The 12,739-nt window shown below is 34.2% G+C and overlaps 1 protein-coding gene across 14 annotated transcripts in view; it reads left to right on the plus strand.

Annotated features, from left to right (window-relative positions):
- The window catches only part of Mycbp2 (MYC binding protein 2), a 233,109-nt gene that overhangs the window by 52,354 nt on the left and 168,016 nt on the right, over nucleotides 1-12,739 (plus strand). For 13 of the 14 annotated variants that reach the window (XR_005283020.1, XM_038310598.1, XM_038310599.1 and 10 more), the window contains exons 9-15: nucleotides 3,253-3,326; nucleotides 3,453-3,591; nucleotides 5,003-5,079; nucleotides 5,894-6,098; nucleotides 7,324-7,488; nucleotides 10,076-10,234; nucleotides 11,839-12,043. Coding sequence is in view for 13 of the 14 variants with exons in the window: in XM_038310598.1 (XP_038166526.1) it covers nucleotides 3,253-3,326; nucleotides 3,453-3,591; nucleotides 5,003-5,079; nucleotides 5,894-6,098; nucleotides 7,324-7,488; nucleotides 10,076-10,234; nucleotides 11,839-12,043 (1,024 nt within the window). In the remaining variant the exon portion in view is untranslated. Of the gene's footprint in view, nucleotides 1-3,252; nucleotides 3,327-3,452; nucleotides 3,592-5,002; nucleotides 5,080-5,893; nucleotides 6,099-7,323; nucleotides 7,489-10,075; nucleotides 10,235-10,288; nucleotides 10,388-11,838; nucleotides 12,044-12,739 lie in introns of those variants that run through there. The other variant, XM_038310611.1, reaches the window with a different exon arrangement.

Below are 12,739 nucleotides of genomic sequence, written 5' to 3' on the forward strand. Positions count from 1 at the left end.
TTTAAAAAAGAACACATTGAGAGGGATAACTGATTATTGTCTGTTTGTCAAGTTTTAAGGTATTATTATAGCTTCATTAGAAAATGATTTGAACTTTTATATTATTGCATTTTCCCAAAGTAATATATAGACACCATCGTAGAACAAATGAAACATTTCATGTCTGTGTAAGTGGCCTCACAAAATCATCCTGTAATACCTCTTTTTAGAGTCCACTTTTTGTTTTTTGAATACAACTTGGGTTGTGTCATTTATTTAATAATAACAAATTAAGAAATGTTTTTAAGTATCAGCATATATTTGTTGCACAAAACAGTGGGTCTCCTTAGGACATTTTTATACATGTATGTCATATACTTTAACTATATTTCTACCCCCAGTTCCAGTTTCCCTATATCATTCTCCTTTTCTGCCTTCTACTGATTTAAACGTTTCTCTCTCTCTCTCTCTCTCTCTCTCTCTCTCTCTCTCTCTCTCTCTGCCCCCTTCCTTCCTTCTTTCTCTCTCTCTTTCCTTCTTTTCTCTCTCTCTTTCCTTCTTTCTTTTTTATTGCTTCCTTCTCTTCTTTCTTTTCTTCCTTTTTTTTTTTTTTTTTTTTTTTTTTTTTTTTTTTTTTTTTTTTTTAAAGACAAGGTCTCACTATGTAGCTCTGACTGGCCTGGCCTGAAACTTGTGTAGACCAGGCTGGCCTTGAACTCATTGAGATCCACCTGTTTCTGAGTGCTAGCATTAAAGGCATGTATTTATCATGCCCAATTGATCTGAAAAATATTTTTTATAAAAACATATATATTCCCATAAAACTTATAAGCATATGTATATAGTCATAAAAATGATCATATTCTACATGTTTTTTGAACTTACCCTTTCACTTATTATGGAATATTTTTTTCAGGTCTTAAACTTTTGCAGCATCATTTTTATTATTACAAATTATGTTTTATTGATTACTATATATTGAAATGGAAGTCTTCCAATTTTCTTTCTTTGTCTTTTCTTTTTGTTTTGGGGGTTTTTGGTACAAAAATTACAATGGGAAGATCATCTTTTCTCTCTCTGTACCATTTATTTTAGGATGATGTCATAGAAGAAAAGTTCTTTATTGACAAAACCTGTTCTCCTAAGTAGATTGGTACAAAAGAGTAACTTCTGCCCATTTCATTCATAAAGACTGTAACTAAAAGGAAAACTTAAAAATAACTACCTAAACAGATGTTTTTTAATTCACGGTATTTAAAATTGATTTGTCAATGTCTTTATTCAGTTTAAATTCTGCATCATTTAACATAAATGCAAATTTTAACCATACAAGTGTGGCTTTCTGTGTTTCATAAATATGTGCTGTGCTCACAGTGAAGAACAAATCAAACTTTGGGAGAATAGGCCCAGATTGTGTGTCTTCCAAGCTTGCAGATGTTGCTTGATATATTCCTGAAGATGCTGCCTTAAAATATTACACAGTGGATAAAGAAAGGATCAAGAGAAAATCTTGATATGACCTGACAAGAAGACTCAGCCCTCAAGCCTGAAGAAGCATGTTATCATTTGCTCATTTCTTTGGCATGGAATGCATTTTCTCCAATGAAGCCGTTTGCTTTCTCCCTGGGAAGGGACAGCTCTTCTCTCCAGCCTTTCATCAGGAAGAGCAGTAGTGAACTGGCAGATTTGCAGTGCTAATGGATGCCGTGTTCAGTATTCAGAGTGAACACAAACTGATGGTTCATCCAGTTTCATATTCTAGTTAGTCTTATAGCTATTTCACTGCAGGGTGGATGAACACCCCTTGTTGAATGACATTGTATTCTTTATATTTCAATTTTCTTTCAGATTGTGTTCTTATGTCATTTACTGTCCTTGTCTGGTGACAGGGTGCCTCAGAATATGAGGCCGTTTTGCTACTCTTCTTGCGCCACTTCATTCCCTCACCCCTGCATTTATCTGAAATTATAATGAGTTTTTCTTCTTTGCTTTTTAGTTTAAAATCTTACTGCTTAGAGCTTGAGAAGCATCTTTCTTGCGCCTCTTTGTATTCTGTACAGTGGACTAGGAACTCTTTCTTTCGATTTCTCCTCTCTTTGATTACCAAGTCTCTTGGGCTACCAGTGGGCCTTGTCTCCCAGTTTCTATTTCCAGTTTGTGATCACTGAATTCTCTATTTGGTAAGGGTCTGCCTGTGTTTTGCATATTTATAATAAGGAAGTATGCTAGTATGAAGCTCTTGGGCAAAGATCTAGCTTATTGGGGTGGGCTCCATTGCCATATTCCAAAAACCAGACTTTTATGTTTTGTTGATTCAGGTTGAACTAGAAATGAATTTTCTCTTTTGTATTGTGATTAATGGAGAGGTTCATCCTAGTTCTCCATGGTTACTGTGGAAAGTGTGTGTGTGCTCTTAGACTTGCTTGCTGAGTACTTTTCTTCTCATAGGATACAATTCATACAGATCTTGATCTTTGCTTATAGTTTTGTGTTATTTAGCAGCAGTCACTAACACATGTTCCAGTGTCCTTCTGTGATACTGGTATCCCTTGTCACAATTATAATTTAATCAACATGTACAGTGCACTGTTTATTTATAGAGATATGTTCAATGCTGGAAAATATGGGTGTTAGATGAGATATTTGGCTGTTTTGAGACAAAAAGTAAGATGAGTATAGATTTGTTGGATATGAGAAGGATAAATTTAGAAAGTCTAGAACATTATAAATACTAAATTTGCTGCAATACTCATTGACTTTCTACATGGGGAATATATAAGTAGTTTTGACATTTGTTTTGTAAAGCAAGGGATATCTGCAGTTGGACACCATAGATTTCAAATACAGAAGCTTTAGATCTCTCTGTATTTCTGTGACACTAATGACTGTAATGTAATGTATGTCTAATGGTAGTGTTGCTTACATTGCATGTGATTGTATTGAAATGATCATAACCAACATTATTTGTTTATCAAGATGCATGTTCAGCTCTCAGACTGTACCTGATACTAATACATTTTGAAATTAGGTGGGTTCTCAGATCCTTGATTATGCAAGCTTTATGAATGTAAGCACAACGTGCGACCAGAACTCTTAGTTGAAATTTTTTTTTCTTAATTTGTAATTATCATTTTTAAAAAGTCTTTTTTTGAGTATAAGTCTATTGTTATCGTGTGAAGAACTCTCATTCTGACTTCAACAGAGGAGTAAAATAATTCCACGAGTTGGCTTATTTGTTGTGTAATATAATTACTTTTTCTTTCATTTGTATAGATTGCCACACTGAAGGTCAAAATATTTTATTTACTGATGGAGAGTATATTAATCAGATAGCTGCTTCGAGAGATGTAAGTTCTTGGAGTCATCAGTCGTTGTTGTGAATGAAACAACTTTTTCTTAAATTACTTGGTTTTTATTAAGTTCCAGAAGACTGATTTATGCAATGTAATATTCTGGATTTTTTTTTTTTTAAGGATGGCTTTGTTGTCAGAATTTTCGCCACAAGCACTGAACCTGTACTACAACAAGAATTACAGCTTAAACTGGCCAGGAAATGCTTACATGCCTGTGGAATATCACTGTTTGATTTGGAAAAGGATTTGCATATAATAAGTAAGATGACAAAATAAGTCTTTTTTATAACTTTTAAAAACTCTTTGTGTATTCATCAGTTCTACTCATAATTTAGTGATTATTATGCCTATTACTATAAAACAAAATTTTTAATTAATATATAGAAGTAATCAGGAAATGCAACCTGTAAATAGACAAGCTATTAGAAAGTGTTAAGAAAAGTAACTAGTAATAATACTTCCCACTATCAATTTGAATAGGTAAAAGAAAATAAATGTTTATTAAGGATTATGGATGGATAATGCTTGGTGGCATTTATGAACCCCACTGGAGATTGATTAGTGCACTTCTGTAACTTTGGGAATCTATACAAGTTCTGCCTTTTACATTTTTCATCTTTGGGAGTTTAATAATCTTGCCATTAGTTTTTTAATCTCACATATTTTCTTTTTGTATATATTCCTTTCCATGGGAAAATTGCCAAGTTGAGCTCAAATTTTCCATTTTAAAAGCTCATAGAATTGTTGTTGCTTGTATGATTGGCCAGACATCATAAAATATACTACAGAGAAAAGGTTAATTTACAGTTTGAAAATGTATGTATGTATGTATGTATGTATGTAAACATATTTTTAAATCTAGGAAGTTTTCTTACCAAAAAAAAAAAAGCTTACAATAAAGAATCTGAAAATTTATACCCACATATTATAATTCAGTACCATAGAGCTAGAGTTTTTTTAAAAGTTTTTTTATTTTATTTTATTTATTTATTTTTTTATTTTTTTATTTTTTTGGTTTTTCGAGACAGGGTTTCTCTGTGGCTTTGGAGCCTGTCCTGGAACTAGCTCTTGTAGACCAGGCTGGTCTAGAACTCATAGAGATCCACCTGCCTCTGCCTCCCAAGTGCTAGGATTAAAGGTGTGCGCGACCACCACCCGGCCGAGCTAGAGGTTTTGGATGAACTCCTAAGCTTTGTATTTGTTCATTTAAAAAATATAATTATGAAGAGCAAATGAGGTAAAAATATATACATATTATGATATTTACTATGTTATGTTTAATGAAAAATATTTTAATACCTTAATTCACTGACTACTGGTGACATTGAATTATTAATGTTTTGTTATAAAGTGTTATTTGGTAGTAATTTAAAATATATCAGGGTTAGAACAACTTTTATTTTTGAAGTTGTGGGCCTATCATTATATCTTCAAAAACTTTAGCAAGTGATGATATTTACCCTGTTTTGTTTTGTTTAATTTTGTGACAGTCTTTCTAAGTAGCCTAGCATGTTCCCAAGCCTCAGCTGAAGTGTGCCACCATATCCAGACTGTTTTATTTTAACAATACTAATTGAATTGACTGAAATTATTTGATAGAGTATATTGTGGTAATTAGAATTGCTTATGTTAGAAATGTAGTCATATTTAATACTATTGTCTTATTGAAGGCACAGGATTTGATGAGGAGTCAGCAATACTTGGTGCAGGACGAGAGTTTGCACTGATGAAAACAGCAAATGGAAAGGTAAATTACTTACTTTGTTTCAAAAGTTAAGTTTTCTCCTTGTGGCAGTACAAATTGTTATTCAATTCACATAGTTCACATATTTAAATATTGTCCTAGTTTTTATGGTAAAATTTTATGGTAAAATTTTATTCCTGTTGAAACTGATAGTATGAATGAGTAGTGACATATAAGACCCTAAAAATTTTTAAACTTTAAAAAAGTTATAGTTTTGCTAGTATTTAATTATGGATTCTTCTCATTTTTGAATTAGTTTAAGTTTGTATTTTTATGTTTATTTTGATATATCAAAATTTTCTAAATGTTTTAATGTCCAAAACAAATACAAGTTATAATTTAGATAACATAGAAGCATGTTTATTTAACTTATACATTGGATATATTAACCTATATAGATTGAAGTGGGGTTTTTTTGTCTAATAAATGTGAAGAGGAAAGAATGATAACTAAGGGACTTCTGGAAATATAAATTATCAGGCACATACTTAAACTTTTTATAAACTTGGAATGTTAGTAACAAATTTTATGGATTTCTTCCTATGAATATAATCATGGAAATATAATTATCAAAATTTTAAAAAATTTAACTATTCAGAATACATATAAAAATAAACTTGAGTGCATCAATTTCTGTCTCCCTCAGGTCATGAAACTTGAATACTATAAAAATTGTCAAGTTTTCGTTATTTTTGCCTTTCAATAAAATATGGAAGCTTTTACTTTTCTTTCTTGTGAAACCTGCGGCACCATTCCAAAAAAAGTCTTATATTTCTTTTCTTTTCTTTTCTTTTCTTTCTTTTTTTTAACATATAAGATATATTACACTGGCAAGTACCAGAGTCTTGGAATCAAACAAGGTGGTCCTTCAGCAGGAAAATGGGTTGAGCTACCAATTACCAAATCTCCCAAGATCGTGCACTTCTCTGTTGGACATGACGGCTCGCATGCCCTTTTGGTTGCAGAGGATGGAAGTGTGTTCTTCACAGGATCCGCAAGTAAAGGAGAAGACGGGGAGTCAAGTAAGTCCCTGAGAGAGAGTGGCCCTTATGCATGTTAGTGTGATCATCTCAGCAGCACTGGCCTCGGCAGGCTGTGTGTATGGGGCTTGTTCAGTTAAGCATGCGCCAAGAGAAGGCGGTTGTCTATTTCACTCTGCAATTCTTGTGAATGAATTTTTATCTTTATGGATACAAGACTGTTCTGAGAATGGGTGGTTGGTGATTTTTTTCATTTAATTATTCTAGTAGGTTACTTTAAAAAACTAAAACTTAGCAAGGACCATGTATTTCAAAAGAAGGATAAACCTTATGTAACTTTGTTCATAGGTGATAATTATGGATAACTGTTTGTGGGATTCTTTATCTGTGAGGAAATCATTTGCTCTGCAATGAAAATAAAATTTGACCTGATCTATTATTTTCTGTTTCGATTCTTCTTCAAAGCATCATTTTTCTCTCAAATAACTTTTCATATTCCTTGGAGTATCATCTTACAGGCATTAGTTTTTTTAAAACTCAATACATAATGGAAAATTAAGTGAAAATTAAAGTTACCTGAGATAGTGCTTTAATAAGCCACACAGTTTATTACCATCTCCTAGAAACCTGGACATTTAGAGAGCGTTCATGTAAACTAGTTTCAAGATGTGTATCAGTGTTAAGCCATATGAAATCCATAGTGGTATTTTAAACTATAGCATAACAATATGGTTTTATTCTGAAAGCATGCAGGAAATTGATTAACCAAATGAACAGGTAGTTGACATCCCATGTTTGACTTATTTTGATGCTAGAATTTTTGAGAATGGTGACTTTTTAATCACTCATATTTCTATTTATTTGTTGTTTTTCATATGTGTATCATCTTTCTTTACAAGCACATTGACTTGTGAAGAACAAAGGTGATAAAAGTGTATATTGTGAGGGTTAGGGTGGTATGTAAGTTGTGTGGATAAAAGTTAATGTGGAGATTCAAACTCCCAGTTTATTGGAAACTGGTGTTTCCTTTTGGGAATTTCACTACACTACAAAGAAAGAGGATCTGACAGTGATAGCCTAAATATTAACTGACTGCATGAGACTAACAAGGTCCTCATTATAATCTGTTTGGTGGTAAGCCCCAGCCTTTCTGAGACTTACTGAAGTTTATCAAAAAAATAAACAAATTGTTTATTTTGTTTGGTTTCATATCATTGTTATTATTTGCATATAGATACCTTACATTTATTTTATTTGTTCTTTTTAGCTAAGAGCAGACGACAGTCAAAACCCTATAAACCTAAAAAGATTATTAAAATGGAAGGAAAAATTGTGGTGTACACAGCCTGCAATAATGGAAGTAGTTCTGTTATTTCTAAAGATGGAGAACTCTACATGTTTGGGAAAGATGCTATTTATTCTGATAGTTCAAGTAAGTTAAAAATCTAACAATCACTTTACTTTCATGCAAAAAAGATTTCAATATGAATCATTGGGCATAACATAGATGTGTCTAGAAAATTAACATTTATAGTATGCTTTCTCTATATACTTGGCATTTTCATTCAAATGTGAAACTTTGGGGATAATGTTTTATATTGTATTTTGTTGCTAAAGATCTGACATTCATTTCACACAAAGTTAAGTCTTGAACTTGATGACGCAACTTTCCCTTAGCCACTTTCTCTGGAAAGCTTTCCCTTCCCACTAAAGTATTCATGTAACAATACTTCGGGTTAGTGTTAATCACTATCAGCAATCAATTTTTATAACAGCTTATTAAAAATTATTGAATTCTCTGTCTCCTCACTTAGACAGTGGAGTAGTATTTTCCTTATTTATTACTGTAATATGTAATGTCAATAATATCAAAGTCTCCAGACTTACCAGTTTATCAAGTGCCTGACTACTAAACCTAAAATTTAAGAAGTGGATATGAGAGATAGAAGTAGATAGAAGTTTTAGATTTATAAGTTCTAATCTGATAGCCTTATATTACTTGGTTGCTGGATTTTCCCCCTAGTAATTAGAAAAGAGTATAGTGAATGAGTCATCCCACTTGGGAAGATTTTACATGAGACCCGTGTAAAATGCCTTTGAATTTTGCTGTAAAAAGGAAGCCAGAATAAATGAAGTTTACGACTGGAAAGTTAAGAGATTGTCCCAAGCAAGGATGGAGAAGTCAAGCATGTGGAAAATTTATAACAGTTAATTATTAGCTGGAACAGCTCCTAGGTAATAGAAGTGCTGACTTAATGTGGTAACAGTCAGATTCTCAATGGGCTGAAATTGCTACAGTGAATCAGACTTTTGGGGTAACACATTAGTGTTATTAAAATAATGTTCGGTATAACTGTTGCATGCTAAAATACTAATAGAAACCAAATGTGAACGTGTAAGTGTTTGGATGGACCAGACAAGAGCTCCCTGCCTTTTTGCAGAGAGAGTTTTTCATGGTAGACTTGTGGGTGTTGTTCAAAGACTGTAGACAGTCAGATTTATTACTAGCTGTTTTTACTTGGATAACCTTTACTTAACTTTCAGTTTTCCTTTTGCCCCCCCCCTTAAAAAGAGGACAAGAATAGTACCCACTTCATAGTTTACTTTTGTAAGTCTATAAGAACATTTAAGAAATGTTCTGCACAAAACCTAGAACATACAAGATCTCAGTATATAATCATCTGGTATTAGTATCAAACTTTGTTCCATGAAATACATATTATACATATTTTTCAAGTGTGCTACATACTGAAATTAGGAATTTTTACAACTTAAATAATTGCCTTAAGTTTTGGAAATGTGTTTACTATATCTTAGAAAACTAACTCTTAAAAAAAAGTAACTGTTTAGTTATTACTATTATTACTTTTTAATAAGGCTAAGGATGCTTTTGTAATTTTAAAATTATTGCAAATAAGGTTAGCAAATGCATATGAAAAACATACTGAAAGTAACATAAGGGAAGCTGAGGAATTACTGGAGTGGATTGTTGCCGAAATCTCGGTGGAGACCTCCAATTGCCACGCACCGTGCCCCCGTGTCTGAGCTCGGTGTGCTTGAACCCAGTTCGAGAGTTTCGGGCAAGGGGCTGGAGGTTAAAATACAAAGACACACACAGACAGAGAGACAACGACACGGGTCATCCTTGAATTCCCCAAGAATGCCCCCTTTATTGTGTTCAGGGGCAGATTATATAGAGATAGCCACGCCCCAGCCAAACCCACCAGAAACCACTCTCCTGCCATCAGGAACTCCTGAAGGTCTCGTGCTCAGAGCAGCTGTAGGCACTCAGATCAGGGGAAAACTAGTTCTTATCAAGAAATTCAGAATCAGGGGGGTCTCACTGCTCCCAACAGATTGTGAAAGAAAGAATTAAGAGTTCAAAAACATTCTTTTCAAGGCTGATGATAACTCAACATGAAAAGGCAGTTGCTGCTAAGCTTAACGACCTAGTCAATCCTCAACACTCAGGCAATGAAAGGAGAGAACCATCTCCTCTAAGTTGTCTTCCAACTACCCATGTGTATCATGGACACACGTATACACTTGAATGCACTTGAATTTATTTACAGGAAGTAAATAATTAACATACGTGCTTTTACAATAAATACTATTACTGTTTTATAAAATCTTACTGGTTTTATAAAAACAACACTGATTCATTATACTATTATAAATGTTTTACTATTTTTTTCTCGAGGCAAGTCTAAACCAGTAAAGGTTCATGACTTATTTGCACCTGTAGTAGATATTTGAGAGGGACTGGCCCTTCTGAGTACTGTTCACAGGTATTGGCACTTGGAACAAGCAGGCAGGAGAAGTTATCTGGAAATAATGTTACAGGAAATATTTGTCCCAACTACAAGTAATGTTTTTGATAATTATCTATCAGTAGTTCAGTCATCTGTTTTCCTTGTGGTGAATTATTTTTCTCAAGAAACAACTTCTGCATTGAAGCTGTTCTTCTAGGTACAGAATGATTTTTGTTGTTTTTGTTAATTTTGTATCTTTTTTTCTAGGTTTGGTGTCTGATTTGAAAGGCCATTTTGTAACTCAGGTAGCAATGGGCAAAGCTCACACTTGTGTTTTAATGAAGAATGGAGAGGTCTGGACATTTGGTGTAAATAATAAAGGACAGTGTGGGCGAGACACGGGTGCTGTGAACCAAGGAGGGAAAGGTAGGGGTTTAGTTTTCAGATATTAAGATTTATGTGTCTTTTCATTAGGTTTTTGGAACATAGTGAAGAATCTTACTCTTTGTAAAATGGATGACTCAGGCCTTGGGGATGCTCAGCAGTGCAGAGCACCTGCTGCTCTTCCAGAGGACCCAGGTGCTGTCTCCTCCATCGCGGGGTGACTCACGTCATCTCTAACTCCATTCCAGGAGTCTGACACCCTGGTACATGTTTATGCATACAGGCAAAACTCACATAAACAACAATTAAAAACACTTTTACATGAATGACTCTTTAATTTCTTATAAATTTAAAAACCCTCAAGTTTTATTTTATAATAACTATTGGTAAAAGTCTATCTTTGCAAAAATAAAATATTATTTTTTGATGGAGGAGAGTTATCTGTCTATGTTTCTTTCATTGGTTAATTAATAAAGAAAACTGCCTTGGCCCTTTAAGAACAGAAAATTAGGTAGGTGGAGTAGACAGAACAGAATTGTGGGAACAAGGAAGTAGAGTTGGGGAGACGCTTCAGGCAGTCGCGTGGTGAGTCTCCATGCTGCTGCTCTCCGAGATGGACGCAGGTTAAGATCTCTCCTGGTAAGCCACAACTCGTGGTGCTACCCAGATTACTAAATATGGGTTAAAGCAAGATGTGAGAATTAACCAATAAGAGGCTGAAACTATGGGCCAGGCAGTGTTTTAAAAGAATACAGTTTCCGTGTAATTATTTCGGGTGTAAAGCTAGCCCGAGGCCGGGTGGCGGGACACAGCCCCGCCGCTTCACACTACAATTTTTAGTTTTTGAGCAAGTGATGTTCCTACCTGTTTAATATTTTAAAAATCTACATAAATAGTAGTAGTACTTCTTTAATTTAACATTTTGATGACTAAATTATTCATGGAAAACAGAATTTTCAAATGCTTATCTTCAGTTTTAACTATTCTTTGGCAGTAGGTTATCAACAAATATTATCCTCTTTGTTTAATCATGTATTCTACCTAAAGTGAAATCTCAAATAGCTGAGAAGAACTTAAAGAAATGGTCAACATTCTTAGCTATCAGGGAAATGCAAATCAAAATGACTCCAGGAATCCATCTTGCACCTATCAGAATGGCTAAGGTCAAAAACACACGTGACAGCTTGTGCTGGCAAAAATGTGGAGCAAGGGGGACACTCCTTCACTGCAGGTGGGAGTGCAAACATGTATAGCCACATTAGAAATCAATATAGCAGTTTCTTAGAATATTACAAATCAAATCTATCTATAGACCCATTTATTCTACTCCTGGGTATGAGTCCAAAGAATGGTGTACCATACCACAAGGATACTTGCTTGGCTGTGTGAGCCTAGTTTTTTAATGACTTAACCACCTCTGTAGCCCTAAGGTGATTTCTTGATTAGACATAGGTACCGTGTCTGTCTGTGCCTTAGGTTGTATGCTAACATAAGAGATAAATAAATAAGTTTGATGAGGAATAAGACAAAGTAAGTAATAGTAACTTTGATTATAGCAGGTTTCATGTATGTTCTTAAAGTGGGAAATACTTGTTTTTAGACATGGAAATAATCTACATAAAATGATAAACTGATCTGTCTAACAGGGTTTGGAGTTGAAAATATGGCAACAGCGATGGATGAAGACCTGGAAGAAGAACTGGATGAGAAAGATGAGAAGTCCATGATGTGCCCTCCAGGCATGCATAAGTGGAAGCTGGAGCAGTGCATGGTGTGCACAGTGTGTGGAGATTGCACGGGCTATGGAGCCAGCTGTGTCAGCAGCGGCCGTCCTGACAGGGTTCCTGGAGGGTAAGACAAGATTTCCTACTGAAGAGAACAAGCGTATTCCCCCTTTGCTTTTGTTTTTGTTTTTTGTTGTTTTTCAAAGTTATCTCAGCATGTACATACCTACCTTTTATGTGTATGTGCGTAGGGTAGTGGTGGCTTGGGTTCAAACCCAGGTCTTTCTTCATATGTAATAGGGAAGTACTCTACCTCTGAACTACTCATTCAGCCCTAAACTTATTACAATTATTTTCTGCTATATTGAGTTCATCTTTAAGTTTGCTTTCCTTTCATTTGATTTATTGAAGCCATTATTTAAAATTATAATTCTTTGCAAGTCTTGGGCCTTGTTTCTATTTTTTTCTGAACTTTCTAAATGCCAAATGTAATTGATCATTTCCAAGTAGAATTAACAAATATATGGGTTGCTTGAGTAGAAATGTATATTCTCTCTCTAAAGTTGCATCATGCCTATCTACCTACTTATAGACTCTTGTTTTAAGGGTTTGTCCTGGTCGTTTTTTTGTTTGTTTTTTGGGTTTTGGGTTTTGGGTTTTTTTGTTTTTGTTAACACGATACAGACCTATACATACCTGGAAAGAGGGCTTCTTAATTGAGAAAATGCTTTTATAAGATTGGTCTGTAGACAAGTCTGTGGGGTATTGTATTGATTATGATTGATATGAAAGGATCCTGTTCAAGTGGTTCTAGTGGTTCTAG

This window comes from Arvicola amphibius, chromosome 13, assembly GCF_903992535.2.
Source record: "Arvicola amphibius chromosome 13, mArvAmp1.2, whole genome shotgun sequence".
Lineage (NCBI taxonomy): Eukaryota > Metazoa > Chordata > Mammalia > Rodentia > Cricetidae > Arvicola > Arvicola amphibius.